At 38.9% G+C, this 23199-nt stretch overlaps 1 protein-coding gene across 1 annotated transcript in view; it reads right to left on the reverse strand.

Annotated features, from left to right (window-relative positions):
- The window catches only part of pc (pyruvate carboxylase), a 282921-nt gene that overhangs the window by 183694 nt on the left and 76028 nt on the right, over positions 1-23199 (reverse strand). Inside the window, exon 11 of the mRNA XM_022758332.1 lies at positions 13144-13306. Within this exon, the coding sequence (XP_022614053.1) occupies positions 13144-13306 (163 nt within the window). The remainder of the gene's footprint in view (positions 1-13143; positions 13307-23199) is intronic.

Consider the following 23199-nt stretch of genomic DNA (forward strand, 5'->3'; position numbering starts at 1 on the left):
AAAAGTAGAAAAACTGTGTTTCTGATAACTGAAAAGAACAAATGACTGGCTCTACACAAGGACACTTTTATTTTTGTCTTAACAGTCACTGCAGCCTGTGCTGTTAATCATGATCTCGGTCTTTGTAAAATAGGCAGTCAGGGAGGACTTCAAGCTGTCCTAAAAAGAGCTTATTAAAATACCGCTTTAACGCAAAGAGACCAGCAATTATGGGGCCGCGGAAATATTTTTAATAAAAAAGAACGCAGAGTAAAGAAAATAGTTTGGTAGAAAAGTATTCTCAGAAAATGACAATGTTATTCAGTCAGTCAGTTGCTCTCTGAAATCACTCCTACTGGATAAAACACACAACTAATGGGGCACACGAATACACACATCTGAGGATTGTTCCTAAATTAAGCACAGCCGTTTTGCACACTGTGCGCAAAAAAATGCTGAGTCGCAAAGAGGTCTTCACTAATGTACAAGGGACCTGATTAAAACTGACAGTGCAGACATGGGAACTCACTAATTCAACTATTCAGTGCTGTACAGCAACACGGACACATGAATACATACAGGCATTTTTTCCTCCACAAACACAGAGACAAGATTTGTAAACAAGCAATTGAGATACTGGAGAGAAGAAAATAATGACAGAATAAACAGTGAGTTTGTCTGCGAGACACCTTGGAAAATACAGACATGAACCATGAAGAGGACAGTGCAGACAGAAAGAAATACTACAGGAAGGAGGAGGAGGGAGGAAATAGCACACAGGTATGAAACGAAGAGAGAGTGACAAATAGGGTAGTGTAAGCAGAAGAAAAGAGCAGTATATTGTGAAAAAGGGAAACCGGGGACCAGGTGTATATAAAGAGAAAGAGGAAAACAAGGGAGGAATCCAATTTAGACGAGTCAGGGAGGGGTGAGCAGGATGGAGGAATAGGGTACTAAGAAGTGAGAAATAAGGAGAAGATTTCCATAGAGAGCTATGGAAGGAGGGAGGAATGAAAGAGAGGGGAAGGATGTAAGAAGGGGAGACAATAGGCGATGTACAAATAAATAGAAAGGGGAGGGGGGTTGAAAAAGAAAATGACAGAACAAGAGCATAAAAATTAGATGAAAGGGAAAAGCGTAGAAAGTGAAGGGAGACCTGCAAAAACAAATCAGCAACATGAGAGAGAAGCCAGGAGCAAACCAAGAGAGGTAGAAATCAGGGAGGACAGAGAGGGAGGCAAAAAATAGATGGGAGACAACAATGTGAAAATAGGGTGAAAGAAAACATGGAAAGAAATATGAAGCTGCAAAAACCAATCAACTAACACAGCACAGGGAGAAGTGCAACAAGACAATGGTACACGAGGGAAAGACGAGAAATGACGGAGAGAGAAATAGTGAATAATAACTACAAAGAAAACTAGAGCAGAGGAAAACATGAACTGTAAGAGGTTAGATGGGAAAGATAGTGACAGAACAGATAGAAAGTGAAAATAGAGGAGGAATGAAAAATGAGAACAGTTAGGAGGAAGGGAGGAGGGAGTCGATCGGCTGGAAAAACAACATAAACGACAGGAATATGAGACTGGGATGAGGCTTGTCCGGAGCGAGGACATTCAATTATAGACACACAAACACACCTGTATGCACGCAGACTCACACCTACATGCATGTAGCATACATTAATCTTCCCACACACCTGCATATAAGTCTAGGCCAAATACATATACATATAGACACAGAAAAGGAAATTGATAGAGAGAGCAGGAAGTGAGGAGAACAGATGGAAATGGCTCTGGAAAAAAGGGAGAAAGGGATAATGGGGAAAAAAGATATAACAGGGCATAGAGAGATACAGTATAGAAGAGAATAGGTCACCCATTACTGTACATGGAGTTTTACTGAGAGATAATATGCGCAGAGATGAGGTTAATGTTCTTGTGGTGGAGTAAATGAAAACAAGACGTCAGTGGTTTCTTTATGGCCACAAACGGGCTTTTTGTGAAGCTTTCTGAATTTATCACCACACAGAAATAGATACTGTAGACATGGAGAGAGCAGGATTCATCTGAATGTTGTAGCATCTTTAAAACAAGGCTGAAGCAAATAGAAAATAGTAGTGTGATAAGTTTTGGTTGATTCATTGAGGAGTACAAACCGAAAAAGACAGGGCAAAAAACAGCACAGGTAAGGTGAACTGAGTGAAGGGGATTATTTTTCTTTAATTCAGAGAGTTAAGATTAGGTTGTAACTGTTGTATTTTCTTTCTCAAGACTGGGTTATATTTGTTTTTTACTATGAAAAGGGGACATAAACATATGGAAATGGAAAGGAAAATAGCTGCAGAAATGACCTTCAAGCTACTGTTTGTAAGCAGTGAAGAAATGACAATATATATATATATATATATATATACACCACTCTTTAGCTTCTTACTTCATTCCTGCTGAATGTTTTGTTTGTAATTTTGAGTGGAGGTGAAGTCTAACTGCTACAGACAAGTTATTTTAAAACTAAATTCAGCACCTTCTTCACTTGAAACAGCTCTACTTCCACAACAACTTAACTCCCCCACTGATGCAGAATGATCTCTCACCTGCAGCATCATTTGAGATAATACGGCAAGACATTACTGTAAATACTGAGGGAAATTAAGATACCTACTATATTAATACCTGTATACCATTTTACTTTAAATAAAGAATGTCATTATATGTGAACTAGCTAAAATGTGAACACTAACATTATTAACATTATCTCAATAATTCATTTCAAAGATCACTTATCAGTAGATTCTATTGTAATGTCATTTACTAAAGTGCATGTGGCTGAATCACACTTTTTTTTTTTAACAAGCAACTAAGCAACAATTCCTATGTAAGGTTAATGCTACATAAGATCACACTTGTGCCCTCATCACCAACACTCACTCTGTACCATAATATTGAGCTGCAACTCAGTGTCATCATAAATGTAAAGATGTAGGCTGTCACAATGTAAATAGCCAGAAGTATCCCCTCTAGCTCGTCTATTATTAGACCCAACATTTCTCTTACCATTTCATAAAAAGCTACTTAAGTTATGTCTTAATATTGTAACTAACTTGCCTTGTGCAGTAAGTTTGTACTAAGTTACAGCATTCAAATAAAGCTAGGTTTGGACTTGTGCATAGATGGTGCCAATACTACAAAAACTGAAACAGATAATCATTACTACCCTCATCACTCGAAGTTCTGTATCACTGCAAGTGAATGAAAACCGAGTAACAACAATAATCCCAAAAATCTATTGCACTGAGTATCTTTATGACACATGGAAACAGTGTGGAACAGCCTGCAGATCTCCAGTCCTCCTCCTGATGTCTACATGGTGGAATTTCTGTTTGAAAATGTTACCATGAAACTCATTTGCTCTACTTTGTTTTCTGTTATATTCCCGTGTGAGATGTCTCCATTGACTGTTCCCTGCTGCAACAGACAAGTTTCCCTATAGGAATTATATATATATAATTTTCCAAAAATTGAAACAGGTAATCATTACTACTCTCATCACTGGAAGGAGTTCTGTATCACTGCAAGTAAATGAAGACCCAGTAATAGCAAAGACCCCAAAAATCTATTACATTGATTGCCTGTAATAGTTGGGATTTCCTTTACGACACGTGAAACCAGGAGTAGTTAAACTGAAAATTGAGAGTGTGACAGAGCATTTCAGAGTGTGCACTCATGCATGTTTCCCAATTTTCAGTAAGCTTTGGTCTTTGAATGACAATAGATTTTAGTGTTAAGCACATTAGAGTCTCCTGGATGAGCTGCAGCAACAGGATGAAAAACTAGTCTCACTGTATTCACCCATATGTGCAAAGCAATTAAAAAAAATAAAGACCAAAACCTCAAACACCAATCATTACCAAGCGTGTTGAAATGTCAAATATTTATGATTAAACTGTGTCTGACTCCATGTTATTAGTAATGATTTCTTAGCAGGTTGTATATTATTAGTAATGATTTTTTCTGGCTATTTTGATACATGAAATTACAAGTGATATGACAACATGTATATGAGAGGGGAGAGAAGATGAATAGGTATTAGAGAGGCAGAGAAGAAAAGAGGGAAAAGGGAAAAAAGTGAGACAATAATTGGACAAAACCACAAAATGCACGAGCAGCAAATTGAGTAGAGAGTGCACTAATGGAGGAAAGGGAGAAATGTCACTCCATAAAATACTGGGCTAATTCGAGCTCATAATCACCATGGCAATGAGTGGCAGAGATGTAGCGGGGACGGGAGGGGTAGAACAATGTATCACACTCAAAAATAGATGAAATTTGACCAGAGATTATGTGAAAAAACACCAGGATGGTTACACACACACACACAAAAAGGAGACATAATGGTTCTTTCCTCCGTCACACACCAGCACTCACCCTGTAGAAATACACACACACACTGCAGGAGTAAGTCTGCTCACGTTGAAGGCTCTCCACGCATGACCCTCTCAAGGTCAAAGGGTGGTTTCTTTGGAAATTACACCCTGTACGACTGTTGGTGTGTCGCTGTGGTGTGTGGTGTGTGTGTGTGTGTGTGTGTGTGTGTGTGTGTGTGTGTGTGTGTGTGTGTGTGTGTGTGTGCGCCTGCGGTGCTGGCGGTGCTGGCGGTTCGCCCACCTGCAGGTGTGTGTTTCTGGTGTTCTAACACCTGGTCAGGGGTCCTGGATGTTACCAGAGTTAACAAGGCAGCATGCGAACAGTGTGTGTCCCTCATGCTGTCTACATTACTGATTTCTGTGTATTTGCTACTCGTTACAAGTTTTTCGTTTTGTGCTTTCACACCTGTAGTTTGTTTGATTTGTTTCAGAACAAGAAACAAAAAAATGATGTGTTATTGGTCTTTCACAAAGAGAGCTCAAAAAGTAAACATGAAGTTGTGCCATTGACTGGACAGTTTTGCCGACCCTGGATCATTATCACTACATGATCCAATATAGGGAAATCAAGTACTGATGCTGTACTGTACTGAAAATTTATGTGTCTATTTATCATCCTGATGTCACAAAGAGCTCATGAAATAATGAGCATTATTATTCAAAACTGCAGCTGGACCTCATATATCATAGCTGCTGACCAACAGACAGAAGGAGGGCAAAAGAGGCTTTGAATTCTGTAACATTATGGGAGAAGAGTTACTATTTGATCGCTATAGCTAGAACAGTACACAAGCCCAACACATCTGTTTTAACTCTTTTTCACTTGCTGTTATATCTGGGAAAATTCCCCACGCTCACAATGTGACACACATTCGTGTTACCAGATGAATGTTCTTGTACAAATATAGGCTATAAATTGGTTGTACAGATCAGTAAACTTAAAAGTTCATGATCACCAGATTCATGCTAAAATTGCATATCTAACATAAAATCCTGAGCTTTCCTTTCACACCACAGAGTGAAGACCTGTCTTTTAAGGCAGCCTGAGCCTGGTTGTTAGTTTGATGGCCACATTCACATCAGCCCAAATGAATAACACTTAACTAGTCAAAGCACCAGAGTTTGTTTGACCCATAGAAAACATGTTGGTTGTTAAAATCCTAATGTAGATATTGGGGCTTTTCACAGAAATTCAAACTTAAGGAGAACAAAACAATCCAGGGTCATTCACCACCAATTATATCAGTGACAAATAGCTTTATTAATGGAAACGAAGAAAATGAAAGATAATAGTGACGAATCATGGCGCTGTCGACTGGAACCAACGTGGGGTGCAGGATGTTTATGGTGTGCAAATGAAGGTATTTATGATGATGTGCAAAGCAAGACAAACACACTTCCCCTAATTAGGACTCAACCTATTTTCAAACTCGAAATTGTTCTTTGGAGGATGGGGCGCACACACGCACACATTCATGCACTCACGCACGCACAAAGAAATAGACAAGCTTACACACACACACACACAGCAGCGGCATTGTAAAATGTATTATTAACACATTGAGTGACGCATGCAAATGTGTTCCAATAAAAGAAACAAACAAGAGAACGATGCATGGTGGGGTGGGATGGAGGAAATAGAGAGACAGATTTGAGTTACGCTAGTAGACAGATTCGGAAGTAGAAGAGACAACTGATTTATGGGATGAATTGCAGAATGACAGTTTCTTTTCTGATATTCAAATTTGGATAGATAAGGAAATGAAAGAGGGAGGAGAAGATGAAGAAGCGAGGTCTTGTACCTCCCTCCAGGCTACCAATGCTGCCAGCGTAAGGGTTTTCAAACCTCTGTAGCTACATGGGTTGCTTTGGATGACAGACAGCGTCCACTGAATAGCACATGATAGTGGGAAGGAAGGAAAAAGAGAAGGCAAACAGGGGAAGAGGAAAAGGAAGAAGTGAAACAAGGTGGTGAGGAGGATAATAGGAACACAGGGAGGAGAGAGGAGCAGCAGGATTTGGCCTTATTCTTATCTTTTTGTGGAGACAGAAGATGGGACAAGGAAAAGAGAAAGAGGGTGAAGATGAGACAAAATAAGGGAGGGAGGGAGGGAGGGAGAAGATATGGTAGGATGTTAGGAGGTTAAGAATGGGTGAAATATGAAAATATGGAGGGAGGGAGGGAAATCTGGATATAAATCTAATAAGAAATGAGAAATTAGTAGGAAAAAAGGTAAAAATGAAGAGAGTTTTGTTAGGATGGAAAGTTAGGAAGGAGGAAAAAGAAAGGGGAGGGAGGGAGAAATGGTCGATCATGATGGAGTGATTCATACAGATGAATGGAGACATCTGTGGGAAAAAAAGATTGATGGATAGATCAGCAGATAGATGGAGAGACAGAAAGGTGATTGCTGCTCCCTTGTTGATGCTATCAGATACAGACAAAGACAAATATCTCACACACTCTCTTCTTTCACTCGTTTACTTCTGTGCTGAAATATCAAATTCACTTTCTTCTGTTTTTCCCTGCAATGTACAACAAAGCCATGTTTCCCCGCCTTTACCTCACAGGACTATCATGATTTTGGGCTTCAGTAGATTGTCTTCATCATCCACTTATCAGAATATAGGAATAAAGGCTTTTCCACCCATGCTTCTTAAGAATCAGCTTCACATCGCACAAAGCTAAACTGATAACAGAGCTTACCCACCAAAAGGGTGGCGGATACATTGAATGTGACAAGTGCCTGCTGAAGGAAAATAGATTAAAATACAAAATGTCAAGGTGTTGCATTAATACTCTCCCCCTCTCCTTCCCTCCCTGCTTGCTTGATCCCAAAGCACGCAGTCCATCCCTCCCTGTCATTCTGTCAACAGCGCTGCAGCTACCCCCATGCTATGACATCCATCACTCCTCATCCTCGTCTCGTCTCTCCCTCCATCCCCCATCCCTCACTTCAAACCTTCGTGTTATAATTTTCCCTATATACACCTCTTTTCTCCGTCTTCTTTTGCCTTGACACTGTATTTTGTTTGCTATATGGTGTGTTGCTTCACATGGTAAAATGTAAACATCTGTTAAACCTGATATAAGTGCAACTTAAAAAGCCAAGAATGTGAAGCATAAGAAAAAAACTCAAGTCATGCCATTACCCAAAGTCAATGCTTTTTCACTGTAAAGGTGTCATGAAAAATACTAGTAACTTGTTAAGATATTCTAATGATTTACATCACATGCAAATCTTTCTCTCATGTTTACCAGACAGTGTTTAGCTGCCAGAGCAGCAGCAAAGAGCCTTCACTTAAACAGCTGTCAATTAAAAACTACTCTTATTTCCTAGTCCTAATTATTCTCCTCAGTATGCTTATTAAAATTAATATACATTTTTAATCAAAATGTAATTTCCAAGTGTAAAAAAAAAAAAAATCCTAGAAATGTATAGAATTTAGACTTATAATTATCAACCATAGTGAACTGAACCAATATTTAATTTTTGTCAAAATACACTTGCGGTTGTGCTGGTGGTCCATTTTAACACAAGATCTTATACAATCCAGCAAACCATCATTCATTAACAAACACATCTGTCAGCCATAAGGGTGCACTGGCTCACTTGGCTTTCAAACTATAAACAGACATGCAAGGGACTGCGTTGGTGGGGGTGCGTGCAGGTATTACTGAAAAGATGAAATATTTGTTCGGGAAGACTGGGTAATGATGAGTAATAATAACTAGGTTGTTCATTACATCAGAACTACAAACAACAAAACTATGAGGAAAGATTTTACAACTCTAAATGTATCACAGTGGCTGCAGCCTGTTTCACACAATGCGATTATGTGTCGAACCTTATTTTTTTACAGCCCATCATCCAGTCTAGATGATAATGACTGAGTTTTGGTCACTACTGCAGCTCTGTGACATCAGGAGCTAAAAATATTGTTTTTTCCTAAACCAATTTCCTTTTCAATATCGTAACTTAAGGACTCCAGGACGAAGACAACCTTGCGGTGAGACTGTTTTATCAACTGATGATAAAAATCGATGCTCCACCACCTTAATGTCGGGTTAACACCATGTATTCTGTGTGAACTGATTGAAGTGTTTAGTTTTCACAGAACAGAAAACTGTCTGCACTACAATAAACAGTACCAGACAGTCATAATGCAGACACACGGCAACAGCAGGGGGCGCAACACTGCAATTGTGGGTCAGACCTTTGAATAAAAGCTGAGTAATGGTTGCTTTTAATATTGCTGTACTTCTTTCAGTGCAAATAATCTATCCTACCTTGTTTGCTTCTGTTGCTCTCTTGTATTTCTGTGGCTTTCTGCTTCTCTGCACCTATTTCCTTCACCTGCTCTGAAAGCTCCATTAAAAGGAGATAAGAGAACAGGATGGATAGCTCTCATATGCCTGTTTAATTTTTCCTTTCTCCCCTAACAGAAAATGAAGTCAAAGAGACTTGAAACAAAGGTGTACCCATTACCGAGTTGACCTGTTAGATCTTTGCTTCTGTTTCACACACAGACACCCATCAGTCTACTGTCTCCACATAAAGTAAAAAAAATATTTCTCCTCCCTGTCTGGATTTCTTGAGCTATACCATTTCATCTCTTTTCCTTGCCTATTCCAACATTGGTCACCTCTCCTTCTGTTCTGGTGTCTTCCTCATTTCTTCAAGGATTTCTAAGCTGGAAAAGCACTAGTACTTCAGCATCACTTACCAGTTAGCTGATTTTTGTGCTGTATGAATGAACCAGCCTTTCCAATACAGTGTATGACTCCTGCCCTCTATGCTGACACACAGCTGTTCTTTCACAGAACTGACCACACTGAGCAAGTGACGGATGAGTTTCGGTTCAAAGGTTGATGCCACTGCAGCATCCTTCAAAGTCTCTCTATTTGCTTCTCTAAGATTTGTGCATCCTGTCCAGGGGAATCTGTATCTCCACTCGTTGAAACCAATAATCCAAGTTGCATTCAAGTTACCAAAAGTCCATAGCGTGACAACTCTCTCACTCTCCTACCCTCCACCTTTCACTGTGGCTGACCTTGTCGCAGCCCTTCCGTAATAATTTATTCATCTGTCCCTCAAACATGGCATTCCTACATCCATGCTTTTCTGTCTTGATTTTGTTTGGTTCATTCATATTGCATGATGATGGTGGGGGGGGTGGGGGGGGTGGGGGGGGTTGTTGCTGCGTTAACATGTTTCATAGCTCAGATGCATGGCTAAATAGTTCAGGAAGGCAAAGGAAAGGAGGGAGGTCGGGAAGAGCAATAGGGGAAAATGGGCAGATGCACCAGACTTTAGTGCTTAAACAAGAGAGAGGAGGGATGAGGAAGATGAAGTGGAAAAAATGTGCATTATTTTGAGACAAGTGGAAAGTGGGAGGGAAGAATAGAGTGATGCGGAGAGATCTGAAGAGAAAAATATGGGGCGTACACAAGGCAGAAAGCCCTTGAAGTGGAAAGGTCACAAGCTATTCCATGGCTACTCTGACAATTTGTTGAGAAAAGCAGTGTACAGCACAAGCCGTGATTTTCACAGTGAGAAGTAATGCACACTGAAAGTGAGAACACCACATAATGGGGATGTTATTTAAATAGCTAATATTTTTTGGCCTGCATCGCCCAATCAGGTGTGAATCTGACGTGTATGCTGCTGATCTGAATACAGCTCAACTGCTTCATCTGAATGTGGTCATATGGATATGGATAGGTTTATGTTAAAAATATTTGGTCTGATTATTCAGTTACACAAACTGTTAATAGACTAAAAACAACTGCCCCTGGGAGATAAATTAACAGAGTCAAATTCAATTGAAATAAATCTGTGTGCACAACACAACAATTTATTTCTCCCGCTCACTCAGAACCAGGAGACAGATGATTTGTTTGATTGGAAAGCCACTGGTGCAAATCGAATTCAATCACATTCAACGAGTCAAAAAATCACTTTGTTAAGCCACCAGGCGGCATTGGCACTATTTTATTCACAGCATTCATGAAAAGCTGGAAGGAGAAAACCAGACAGTCTCCAGGAATTTATAGTTTCAAAAATTATAGTAAAATTTGACATGCAGACAATATTATCATAACAGTGATCAGCTTCCCCCCTGTCTACTCCTGTGCACTGCTGAGCTGTAGATTTCTGACACCTTACTGAAGGAAACTGTGCATGTCACACTACATTACTTGTTTTTTTAGCTTTTCTGCACTGTTGAAGGCATTAATTCCATTTTATTCCCTCAAGCAGATTCCTCCCACATTTAGTAGAATCTAGGCTACAAACCAAACATAACCCAGCCATAGTCATTGGGCCCCCAAGGCACTTTAAGCACTGTGCTCAGCTGAGGTCAAAATCACCATTATCACTTAACATTATCTTTTACAAATGGCGTGATTTGTTTTTATTCTGGTAACTAGCTGTTTTATTCTTTTTAAACACCTTGTTTTAATTCTGGTCTGCAATGTTTTTTTGATTCAAGCTGGCTTTCATTACCAATTTAATTATTTGTAAAGCGCTTTGTGACACTGTTACAGGCCATAAAAGCTAACAGAGAATGGGCAAAAAGAAACACATTAAAGAAAGGCAGAGAATAAAGCATGGGAGAGAGAAAATAGAGTAGAGGGGTGGGTGGGTGAGTGTACAGTATCGGGTGAAGGGCAAAAGGACCTGACAGCGAAAAGCATCCAGGGATCAGACCTCATCAGCTGGAGAGAGATTTGCAGAGACACGAAGAGCAATGGCATATATTTAGTGTAGATATACAGGATACATGCCTGTGGTTGGATACATAAAGTACTCTTATAGTGACCTATGTGTCTTCTCATGTGTGAACACTGTCAAGGAAAATCACTGGTCCACTCAAAAAAGGCACATGGATACGGTCAATACTCAGAGCCACACCAAGTATTTACAAAAAAATGCTGAAGACACACACAGAAAGCATTTATAAACTAAACTCATTATATATATCTATATAACTATATAGATATATATATAATCTATATCTATATATAGATTATATATATACCCCTCTTACAGAGAGATGAAGATGAACATGCATTCATTCAGTCATGCAGGAATACACATGCACAGAGGGAATTCATGTCATCCCACTCACAGACCCCATATGGCAGTCTACGTTTTTGCAGCAAATTGCAGCAATAGAAGCCACTGTATGAATCAGTGCGACAGACTATCATTCAAGCGCTGGGTGATCTCTGCAGCTGTGACTGTGTGCACATGTGTCACATACAGTGTATGCACACACACTTGGATGAAGACATTCTATTATCTCTCATTAGCAGAAAGTTCCATAAAAGCAAAGCTTGTTATCGTCACTGAATTATGGGACTGCTTGTAATATGAAACAGGCGCTTGTACTATAGATGCCACTGAGGATAAACACTTTATGTATGTTTGGTAATGCCATATCATAATATAAAACATGATCTCTCAAAAGCTAATGGTATGGTGCATTCACAAACCTAAATATCAAATGTACCCTACATTTGACATTTGGATGTGACGCCGTGTTGCTTTGTAAGCTTTTTATATGACACATGAACTAAAGTGAAACTGCATACATTTCAATTATGTTGTATAAAAACATCTTAGAAGCAAAGAGCTTAATGTGCTAGCGGGGATCTGGCATTTTACCACTCAATGTTGAAAATGGACAGTATGTCAGTGTAGGAGAAGAATCTGCTATGAATGTGTTCAATGTGCCATCAAAGAAAGCTAAAGAAAATGAGTTTGATTCAGTTTTCTGTGGTTCTTTTTACTGGGAACCACATGATGTGTTGTTTAAGAAGATACAAAACATGGATGATGCCCAACGTCAGAGTTGTTGCTAATTTCACATAGTCGAACCTATCTCCACAGCGCTGTGTCAGGACTGGAGAATTGTGTGGCTGCACTCATTATCATTCTGCTAAAGAGGAAAAATGCCCTGGCATCTTTGCATTTCTTTAAACCAATCACAATCATCTTAGGCTGTGCTAAGCCCAGGATGCAGCAACAGTACCCCTGCAAAATAGTGTCAGAGGGAAACTTCTGCACATGGGGGGGTTGAGTACTGTCATTAAAATGACTGATTCCCTGCAAATAAAATGCCACAAAAAACAGCAGAGATGTATGTCGACTGTGTGATTGCACAATCCAAATCCCAATCAAAATTTGTCATTTTCAGCTTGTAGGTTGCTTGCTTGGAGGTAGTTTTTTCCCGTAGTGAAGGGGATTTTGAAAATGGTAACAGGCAGGGGAAGCAGAAAGGGTGGAGAATGCTGCCCAAAATAGGCGCTCATTAGCAGGTTTATACGTATAGCCTACATCTGTAGAGTAGCTATGGTACAGCCAGTTATTTAGAAAAAACCTGGGAAATTAGGAAAAATGCCCCTTATTTGGATGGTTGCTGTTTTTACTGTTTTGCTGTTTTTGTTGTTGTTGTTGTTGTTGTTGTTGTGTGGGTTACTGGAAGTTGGCTTTTTAGTGCATTTGCCTTCAGCTCTGCACATTCAAGTTCATATTTTTTGTGTTGGATGTAAAGCTATGACTTTTAAACCCAAATTGGATGGGCCACATGTTGGGCAGGACAAGGAAATGAAAAAGTAACTGTATAAGGTACCAAGGCTTGATTACTACGAGTGGTCTTTCTGCTCCCCTTTGATCAAAAATCACTTGAAAACTACTTTAAAATGTTTATGATTTTAAGATAGAGCCTACCTCAATCCTGCCTGTGTCTGGCTGAAAGCCTCTGGCTGGGTCTTCGGTTGTCACTCTGCACTGGATAGCACAGCCATTCACCCTGATCTTGTCTTGTTTGAGGCCCAGGTCTGGCAGGCTACGGCCCTCACAAACATGCAGCTGGGCATGCACCAGGTCCACACTGAAGGGAGAGAGAGAGAGGCGATGAGGTGAATACATCAATTGAAGCCGTTAACATGGTGTGAATAGATCTGAATCTCCCTTGATGTCAACTTGGAGAACATTCAACCAAATTTTAAGAACAGTTAAGCTATTTATTCAATATAAACATCTTTATTTATTCTTTATTCTTGGTCTCAAATCAAGATGGGGAGGATGTGGTGTTTCAGTGGATGTGAGGATTTTTCCAGCACCTCCCATTTAGGCAAATGAATCTGTGATGTATGAAAAGAAAACAACTCCTCATGGATGCCTCTTAATAGCAAAAACAAATTGGATTAAAACAAAAGAAACCTGAGTTATAATTTGATGTTGCTGAAACAATGGCTCCTGAGGAAGTAAGTAGGAAAGCAAGTTTTACATATTCCAACCAAACTGATAAATTAGCAATATCACATTTTAGAGATTAGAAGATATTGTAAGGTCATGGGAAATGTAGAAGCACCAAGTCAAAAGGCAACCAGATCAGTGTTATATGATCTTAAAGAGTAACTTTTTTGTTTCACATGAGCAGATACATGGAGAGTTTATACATGGTTGCAAAGATGTCCAGCATGAGTTCTGAGCACTTTTGTGACTAATTAACAGCTTCACAATAAGTCAGTACAATGCAAATACAACTCAACTAATAAGTTCCTTTCCATTCCAACCTCTGGCTCATTCAGATGAAACCAGTACATTTCTGCCCATGTGTCATTTCATACTGACAACTATAAACGCCATGACAAAAATCATTATAAATAACTGGTGCATTGTAGCAATGCAACATCTATCCAAAAAACCTGATCTATGAAAAAGGAAAAAAAAAAAAAACACTGTATATTACAAAACTGACAAAACTGTTGTCATTCATTCCCTCCAACTTTATTAAATTCCAAAACATCACAAGACAATGCAGACAGTTTAGTACACAGTGTAGACCTTCCCCTGTCATTCTGTCACCACCGCTCTAACATACACATTCACACATATCTACATGCATTTCATATCTACATACACCCCCACACACAAAAATAAAAGTATATTATGCAAATGTTTATTCAGTAATTATTATTAGAGGGAATTTAAATATGAGAGGGACAGAGAGAATTTATTTTCTTAGATTTCCATGTGTTGTAACCCTTAAATTCTGCCTCATCTGAATGCATTTATTTAAATGTAAAGCTCAAATGACACTTTCTGAGTTGAGCTTCAGGACCTTGCACGGTCTAATGCATAGCCAAAATGTATTAAAGTATTTTTTCTTTGTTGTTTTCTGGACACATATTAAATAGAGCAGTAAACGGACACAGTAGGTGGGGATGATGGCTGTGTCCCTGCACCCCACCCTGTGCCAAACATAAACACACTCAGATAACTGGGAAGCCTCTCTGCCTTGTAGTGTGAATGAGACACAGAAGGCACACACATTAACAAGCAAGCCTAGATTTTGGACACCGTCTTGGCTTCCATCTCATTAATGTCTCAATTAGCTGGTATCCGCACTCTGGCCAAACAGAAGGACAATTATGCATCAGCCTGGTGTGAAATGTGTTGGTGGAAGAAGCAGATCCACTCTTGATACCTTGGATTGGCGCTAATGTCATGTTTTTAATACTGTTTCATGAATATGTTGGTATTTTTGAAATTAGAAAGCTACGCTTGTGTCCTTAAATTATAAAATGATGAGACAATATGAGTCACTTTATGACTGATGATGATGAATCTCTGTTTCCCAGTACTTTGTTTAAATAGGACACCAACTTGTTACCAGACTCAGAATAGTAACTAGTCTTCATGGGCTCCAGCTTCTCAGGACTACAGCCCTTTAAAAGACATTGCATATGAAAAGAAATGTTTTTCCTGTCCCACTCTGTTGTGTGAAATGTTTAAGACTTAAATATTAGAGAATAAAGTAACTGCTTGTAGGTTTCAGCTCAAATAATCTATCATTTTCATTCCCTCGTTTACTCATCCACTCCTGCAAATTCCGGCTGAAACAAACGCAATGATAAAAAATACCCAATCACTTCTCTATTTGCATATTCATGAAAAGTGATGCTACAGAAAAACAGCGATTAAAAGACAAGTATCCAAATTCAAAAACACTAACATATAACGTGACATATTAGTGTGTTCTAGTGGCTGCCTATTCACAGAGCTGGAAGTCTTTTCATATTATGCAGATAAACATATTTTAGCAACAAACGAGATAACTGAACATTTTCTGAGTCAAGAGTCAAATATTTGGTGTCTATGCACAGGCTGTTTTTATATAAATCAAGTTTGCCCTAGTTTTTTTTTTGTATGTTTTTGACTGTTTTCCTCACATAATTCTTCCACTTTAAAAACATAAGGAAACACTGATTGAATGAGGACCCTCGAGGGTTTATGAAATTTATTGTATACTAATTTCACTCAAACAAATTAAAGAGCCTGCAGCAACATTTGTCCCCAAGTGCAGCCAGTTATGGAATAAAAGCCTCTTGTACCATTAGCAAGTTCCACAGTAAGGCCCAACTACACAGAACCACGGTAAAGGCGATATGCCTTCAGCAAATTAAATAAGTGAATGGACGGCCTTGTGTTATGACGAGAAATACTGCTGGTTGTAAGTGTTGCCTAAACTCTGGCTGTGTTGGAGAGCACAGAGGATTAACCAGTGGCAGTGAGGAGGATTGACCTGAAACATCTGTACTGAGGCAGAGTATAATATATACAAATACAAAAAAATAGCATAAATATCACGAGTTAGGATGAGAATTTGTTAAGACAAAATGACTGGGAATAATGTAGTTAGCTGCACAGTATGATCTGATAAAGCTCTTAATTGAATAATGGCCATGTGTCAATATTGGCTTAGTTTATTGTTCCACACTTCCACATACATTACCATGTGAATAACCAATTAGTTTGGAAACTTAGGTGCAGATTCAAAGGAGTCATTACATAAAATAATGAATACAAAAAGTTTGGAACTCGTCTGTATTCACTGCCTCCAAAACACTGATACATTAACTTCAAATGTTTTTCCAAAAGTAGTAAACCATTAAAAGCTTTCTTTATCTACCACTTTCATTTATGTGCTTTGGCAACACAGATACATTTACATGTCATATCAAAAAAGTAAGTTGAAATTGAAAAATTGGTTGTGTCTGCTCAACCTTTTATGATATAAGCAGTTATTAAAGAAATCTATAAAAGCCAAAAATAAAAGGCTTTTTATAAGCATCTTGCTGAAACAGGATACAGGGGTTAGAATAAAACTAAAAGGAATAAATCATAAATTAAACAGAGAGAAGCAGTTTTATCTAGAGAGGTAAACTAGGACATTTTATTGTTTGGAGTTCTTATTCACACATACTCATATAAATGATAACCGTGGAGACAACTTGGTGATGTAAAGGTAAAGACAAACATACAGAAAACTATTTTGGCTCTAGCATCTGATATAATAAAGTGTATATAATATATCATAGCCTGTAAAATGGTTCCAATAAGGTTATTTTAAGGGTATTTTTCATTTTGTTTGTAATTCAAAGATCTATAAATGTTCCCTGTGTACAAAAACTATGATAAATATAATTCCACACTATCAAATGGATTATGAGACAGGACCACAGAGAAACAGAATAATACTTATTATTGAAGTAACACACATTCCTGATGCATTGCAGAGTTTTCTACTGTAAATGGAGTTTTAATTTAATCAACTTCTGTATTTATCCATGACTAAAACCTAATTCTAACTAAAGTTGTTCCACTTGCTTATTCACGAATCCAATCTGAAAGTTGTTGACCCCCACTTCCTCCAACTCGCTGCATATTGTGCATGTACCCTGTCATGTAAGTACCCATCAAGCACCGAGCACACAGCAGACTACGCGTGGCAGTTTAATTATATTTTTGCCTACAGCCCCATGACCGAGAAGTACTCCTGAGCCACAACACAATCTGACCCAAGGTTTTCTCTGTGTCAATTAGTTGGTGGAAATTTGATTAAATAGGAATTTATTTAGGAATAGGCAGTGTGTAAGCATAATATAAACTTTAATAATAAGGTCTTAAAACTAGATTTAGACTCAGAGCCCCTCTACAGTGCTGAGCCTCAACATTATATTAGGTAAGAGTGCAGGACCTGCCTTAAGGCCCTTGTCATTACAGCTGATGTTGGGGTTTAGCAGTGCACACTTAGCAAATTAGTAAATGATCACATTACAGCAAACCAAATGGAAAATCATGCCTCCTTTTTCTGCTATACTGGGAGCCCCAGGAAGTCATGAAAATAGACTCTGTGGTAAATCTTAGCTTTGTTTCTGAATGTTTAACAAGTTCCCTTCCTTAAATAATATTTATGCATTTACATCATCTATATCTGTGTATCCATCCCAACCAGCACTTTGCATTTTCCTAAAAAAAAAACAAAAAACAAATGTCAAACTAAACATTGTATCTATCCTTTGCCTTCACCATTTTCAATGTGTCCTAGTAGGGCATCGCTTCGAGGTTCTGACGTGTGAAAGGTGTGAACTTATTCTTTATTTCTGACAATGCTGAAGAATATATAAATCTTTAAGATTCCAGGGCCAATATTGCATGTCTATCTTCCTGCCTGGCATCTCTGACTGCTTGCCAGTTGTGCCTTTGCCTTGCTTACAGCTTCTGAATAGCTGCCAGGTTTATATTTGATCTCTGGCAATTTAAAGGAAAAATGGGAATCCCCACAAGTGTCATAGAAGATATGTCTCCTCACTGAATCTGTTCTTCCTCACAGCCAAGAACATTATTTTGCATTTGGTTGTCCTGTCTGGGCAACACCTCACTTGAGGTTCTGGTATGCTTGTAAATATCTTACATTTGCTCTCTGATGAAATCACAGATCACCAACAAGCTAAGGTATACATGTTTTACATTGCAGAATCAAATGGAGGCCCAAATTATTTATAGTCCTGCACTGGCCACATTCCTGTAAGTACTATTTTAGTCACATTTTATAGATGCACCTGAGAGGTAGTTTTTGGGATAAGCAGTGAAAAATCTTCCCTGTCTGACGGACATAAATATACTGTATCACCATGGAGACTGCAGAAACTGAAAACATACAGTGAAGAGCATAAAGTAGATGCATACCCCTCTGCACCCTACCTTATACTTCTTGTTATATGGCTAAACACACTTTTTCTCGTGGCACTTCATAAGATGAATGTTTAAATGTCATCCTTAAGTTGGCCTTATATTTTAGAGAAAGGCCGTGATGAAATAAAATCACATTGTACACTTCTGCAGTAAACCCCACTTTAAGGATACCACATCAGCTCTCATGGTGTTGGCAGAAGTCTAAACTCCAATAGAACTGAGCATGTCTCCCATCAAGTAGCTTCAAAGATGAGGAATACCCTTTCATCTAAAGTCCAGGTCAATGTCATGAACATACTGTTTATCCTCTGATGCAAATGTTTTATCTGAGCTAAAGATAAATCTTAACATACTCAAACTTGACAGAGCATTTGGTTGCAGCATAACAACACTAACTGGCTCAATCATAACATATTATTATTAAACATCTCATGTTAGATAGTGTCAAATATTACCATCAAAGACAATGAAGCCTGTACTATTTTTAAAGACACTCAGCACTATAAATGTGAGTGAGGCTTGGCTATGTTATATCATATTATAAAACCATAAAACCTACAAATGTATAGATGGAATATAGGGATTGTGGTTGATTTAGTATCATCTGTGTTGGTGTCCTGTGGCTTTTTAAAGGAAGATGTGCCAATCGTCTGTCGATGCCACACTTCAGGCCACAGTTTTAAGACACATTTGTTTTTTGCTAGTATCATGGAGATTATAATACATAGCATTGTTTTAAGTATATTTACAGTTTCGTACCTGGAGAATTAACAAACTGGAAAGTCTTTCATGATACTATGGCAACTAGCAACCATGAGCTGTCATGTCATTAGCTGCCATTAGTGTACAGTATCAACATTATAGTTTGTTTTGGTTTTTTTTTTACATGTTGATAAGTGTTTACTGCATATTTAATTTTATTCTGATGTTTGACAATGTACAACAGGTTTATAAAAAACACACAATGAAAGAAAAAAAAAAAAGGAAATTATCAGATCTTATGGCACCTTTGGCACATCCTTAAAGGAGCTATTTGTAAGTACTGCTACATAGCCAATTAGAATTGGTTTACTTACCAGTTTATTATTAAATTATTAATTAAATTTATCAAATTTAACTAGCCAAGAGCTTTCACTTTAACACTGGCAGTGTTTTCCACCGCCAGTGTTAAAATGGCAATCTCTAAGATTTTCATTTCAATAAATGCGTGTTAAGTCACTATCTATCTCTGAATAAGGTAACACAATGGTGATTGAGCCTATGGTCTACTGATGAAAGTATTGCAATATTTATTTATTTGCATTATTACAAACTGGGTGTAATAATGCGGCTGTAGCTTCACATTAGAAGCAAACACAAGTTGACTTTTATTATGAAGTCACAGGAAATGCAACGCGTTTGTCAATGAGCTTAGCACTTGTTCATCAAGACAAGCTTCTACAAAACAACATTTTGACAGTGGATCAATTTGAAATATTGCAGGGAGTAATGGAACAAGAAGGAGCAGCCACAGTGAGCTGTTGGATGAAAGAGCTGCCTCCAATGTCATGCTGTGTGCAGCATCAAATCAGATCACAGTTGATCACAAAATGATGGAAAAGGGCAAATTATTGCTGGACTTCTTTACAACTATAACTATAATTTGTTTTGCTGCCCCCATAATTATTACCACCAGTAACTACAGGTGTCGCCAAATCAACCAGGACTGAAATCTTCGAGACTGCCACTTGAACATTTGCTTTGCTCATATTTCTATCGCTTCTTTTCTTCTACTGAAGCTTGCCTGCTAACCAGCTTTTTATTATTTTTATTTTTTTAAGCTGTCCAAACTTCACCAGCAATAACACCTCAACCAAAATGTTTGAATCCTGGCACTAAAATTACAAGGGAAAAAAAAAAATTTTCCCGAACCTATTGATCAAAAGAGGCAGTACACTTCCATATAAATTAAGGGCGGATATGCATTTCAAAGCAAAAATTTACATTCCCCTTTAAAGGAGGATCATCATAGAATTACTGCAGGTCATCTCCAGAGTCAAGAGTGCAATGAAGGTTTCATTAAAATGTAATTCTATTAAAATGAATTATCTTGTCCGCCCTGACTTATGCAGGAGGTTAGATTGCCAGGGTCGAGGAGATCAGAGCAGAGGATGTATGATGTGCTGACCTGTTACAGAGGGGTGAGCACCTGCGGGTTCGCACACACACACACACACAAATGCTTTTTTCCATTAACTCTCAAATATGTTCATAAAAATGTATATGCATACACAAATACCTAAGAAAGCACTCATGATGATTCCCACTTACACAGACGTGCTCCCACAGATATGCACAACCTACCCTCCCTGGACACTTATTATCACAGTACATGGAAAGTACATTAGCCTAGTACTCAATAGAACCTGAGGATATAAATACATATTATCTGAAGGTCCAGCATGCACATACATTCACATTCAGCAGCAAGCACACAAATGCCGTCTCAATCTGTCAAATTTGCGTACACACACATCTAGACCATGAAGGCTGAGTAGTAATTGCATATCATTTTCAGTCGTTTCACTCAGAGCTCGTTAGCAAGGGAGAAGGGGGTGGCTGTGTGCCCAGAACTAAAAGGGGGAGAGAGGGAGAGAAAGATAGAAGAAGCAGTGAGGAGAGGAAGGCGGCTTGTTGTGGTCATAAGTGATGAGGAGATAGACAAAGAAATATGACAAACAGGCAGGGAGGTAAAGATAATATTCTACTCCATCTTGACATCCACAATGATGGAGGAGATTGAGAGATAAATAAAAAAAGAGACAAGATGACAGCTATACATCTCCAATTCAAGGCAAGTGAGCGAGAAATGAAGTGAGGGGAAGCAGAGGGAGTGTGGTGCATGAAGAGGATAAAATGCTGGATGCCAAAACTGAAAAGAGCGGGTGGGAAAAGTGGGAGTGTGAAGGATATTGGATTTGGCCTCTCTCAAAAGGACAGGAGGAACGAAGTCAAAGAGGCAATGGGAGGAAGCGAAGGTGGAAGGCAAAGGGAGAGGCGTTGGGATGAGAGTGGGAAGGAGGAATGGAGGGATAAGACAGATAAATGGGAGTGTGGGATGAGAGGGATATGAGGGGGATGACCATGTCAAATTGAAGAGGGAGCATGGGAAAAGGAATGACTCAGGGTAAGGGTGGAAGATGGTAAATTAGGGAAGCAGATAATAAGAACGGAAAGAAAGGAGATTAGTGGGAGTACAGAAAGCAGGTTACTCTTTAAGAAAGGATTTCTTCTCGTAAGGGGGAAAAGGAACTTAAAGTTATAGATCAATATTTTGGGAAATAAGCTTAATGCTTTTGTTTTTTTGCTGAGTTAAATGAGAAGATCTATATCACTCACATGTCTGTACTGCACCACTGACAGGTGCTGTTATCTTGTAGAATAAAGACCTCAATCAGGAAGAAACAGCTAGCCTAACTCTTGTACAATATACATTAGGGAGCTTTAGATGTCCTGGTAGGTGGATTTTGTCACCTATATTACCTTTGGACATGCTACACTAAGATAACTATTTTCTGGCTCATATTTAATGGACAGATATGAGAGTGGCAACAATCTTGTCAGCTAAGGCCAGGAACACACTGAATGCATTGTGTGTGCATCGCGTCTGTGGAAAATCTTGGTTTTAATTTCGGTGCTCATGTTAACGTGTTAGCCAGACGCACTGGCTGCGTGACATGCATCTCACGCATCGCGGCTGCGTCACATGATCTAGAGATTCAGCATCTCGTCTATTCTTCACACTCAACACGGGCGTAGACAGAGAAAAGACCTGCTGATGTCATATTGCCATCATACTAGCAACATTACACAAAACTGACACCTTCCCCTATAGTCTATGTCTAGGCTGAATCTGAATATGACACAGATATGAAAAAATATGAATATATTTTTTAACCATTTTAGCAGCTGCATATGGAGACAGTGGCACTTCAGTGACATTTACCATCAAAAATGAATAAATTGATTTAAAATGACAATAACTCCAACACTGGAGGAGCTTGCAAACTATGTAGAGAGCTGGCAGCAGCAATGCAGCAGAGACGCAGCCGGTATGAATACACACGCGTGGTATGTGTGTGTCTGTGTGTTCACGCAACGCAGGAAGTGTGTTCCCCGTGAAACTCTCACTATTTCTGTGACTTTAACGGGGAAGTTGAAAGAAGGTGAAGAGAGGAAAGAGGGGAATGGAGGGATGGAAAAGTTGAAGAATGGGGGAGGAAGGAAGACAGGAGGGTGGGTGGATTGAAGAAGGAAGTGACAGCCAGACGGAGATGGCACTGCAGGAAAAGATGGAAAGTGTGAGTAAGTGCGGAAGAGAAGAACACTAAGGACCAGAAATGTAAACAGAGACAAATCCTGCTTTACTCTGTGTTTTTATTCAGTTCTTCCTTTCTTATGGATTCTACTTCTTTCCTCCCATTGCTTCTCCTTCCTATTCTCTCTTCTCCTGTATCCTCTCCTTTCCTCTGTTCACTTTTTCCTTCTGCATCTCCCTTCGTCCTTTTATCTTCTATTGTCTCCAGCTCTCCCTCCCCACATCCCAAATGTGGCCTTGAAATGCAAAACATTTACTCCTTTTGAAGTGAACACTCGATTTCATAACTTCATTAGTGAACCGAGTCCGTACTGTATCAGGGTGTGTGTGTGTGTGTGTGTGTGTGTGTGTGTGTGTGTGTGTGTGTGTTTTTGTCAATGTTT

Source organism: Seriola dumerili, unplaced genomic scaffold, assembly GCF_002260705.1.
Source record: "Seriola dumerili isolate Sdu_G_001 unplaced genomic scaffold, Sdu_1.0 BDQW01000295.1, whole genome shotgun sequence".
Classification (NCBI taxonomy): Eukaryota; Metazoa; Chordata; class Actinopteri; order Carangiformes; family Carangidae; genus Seriola; species Seriola dumerili.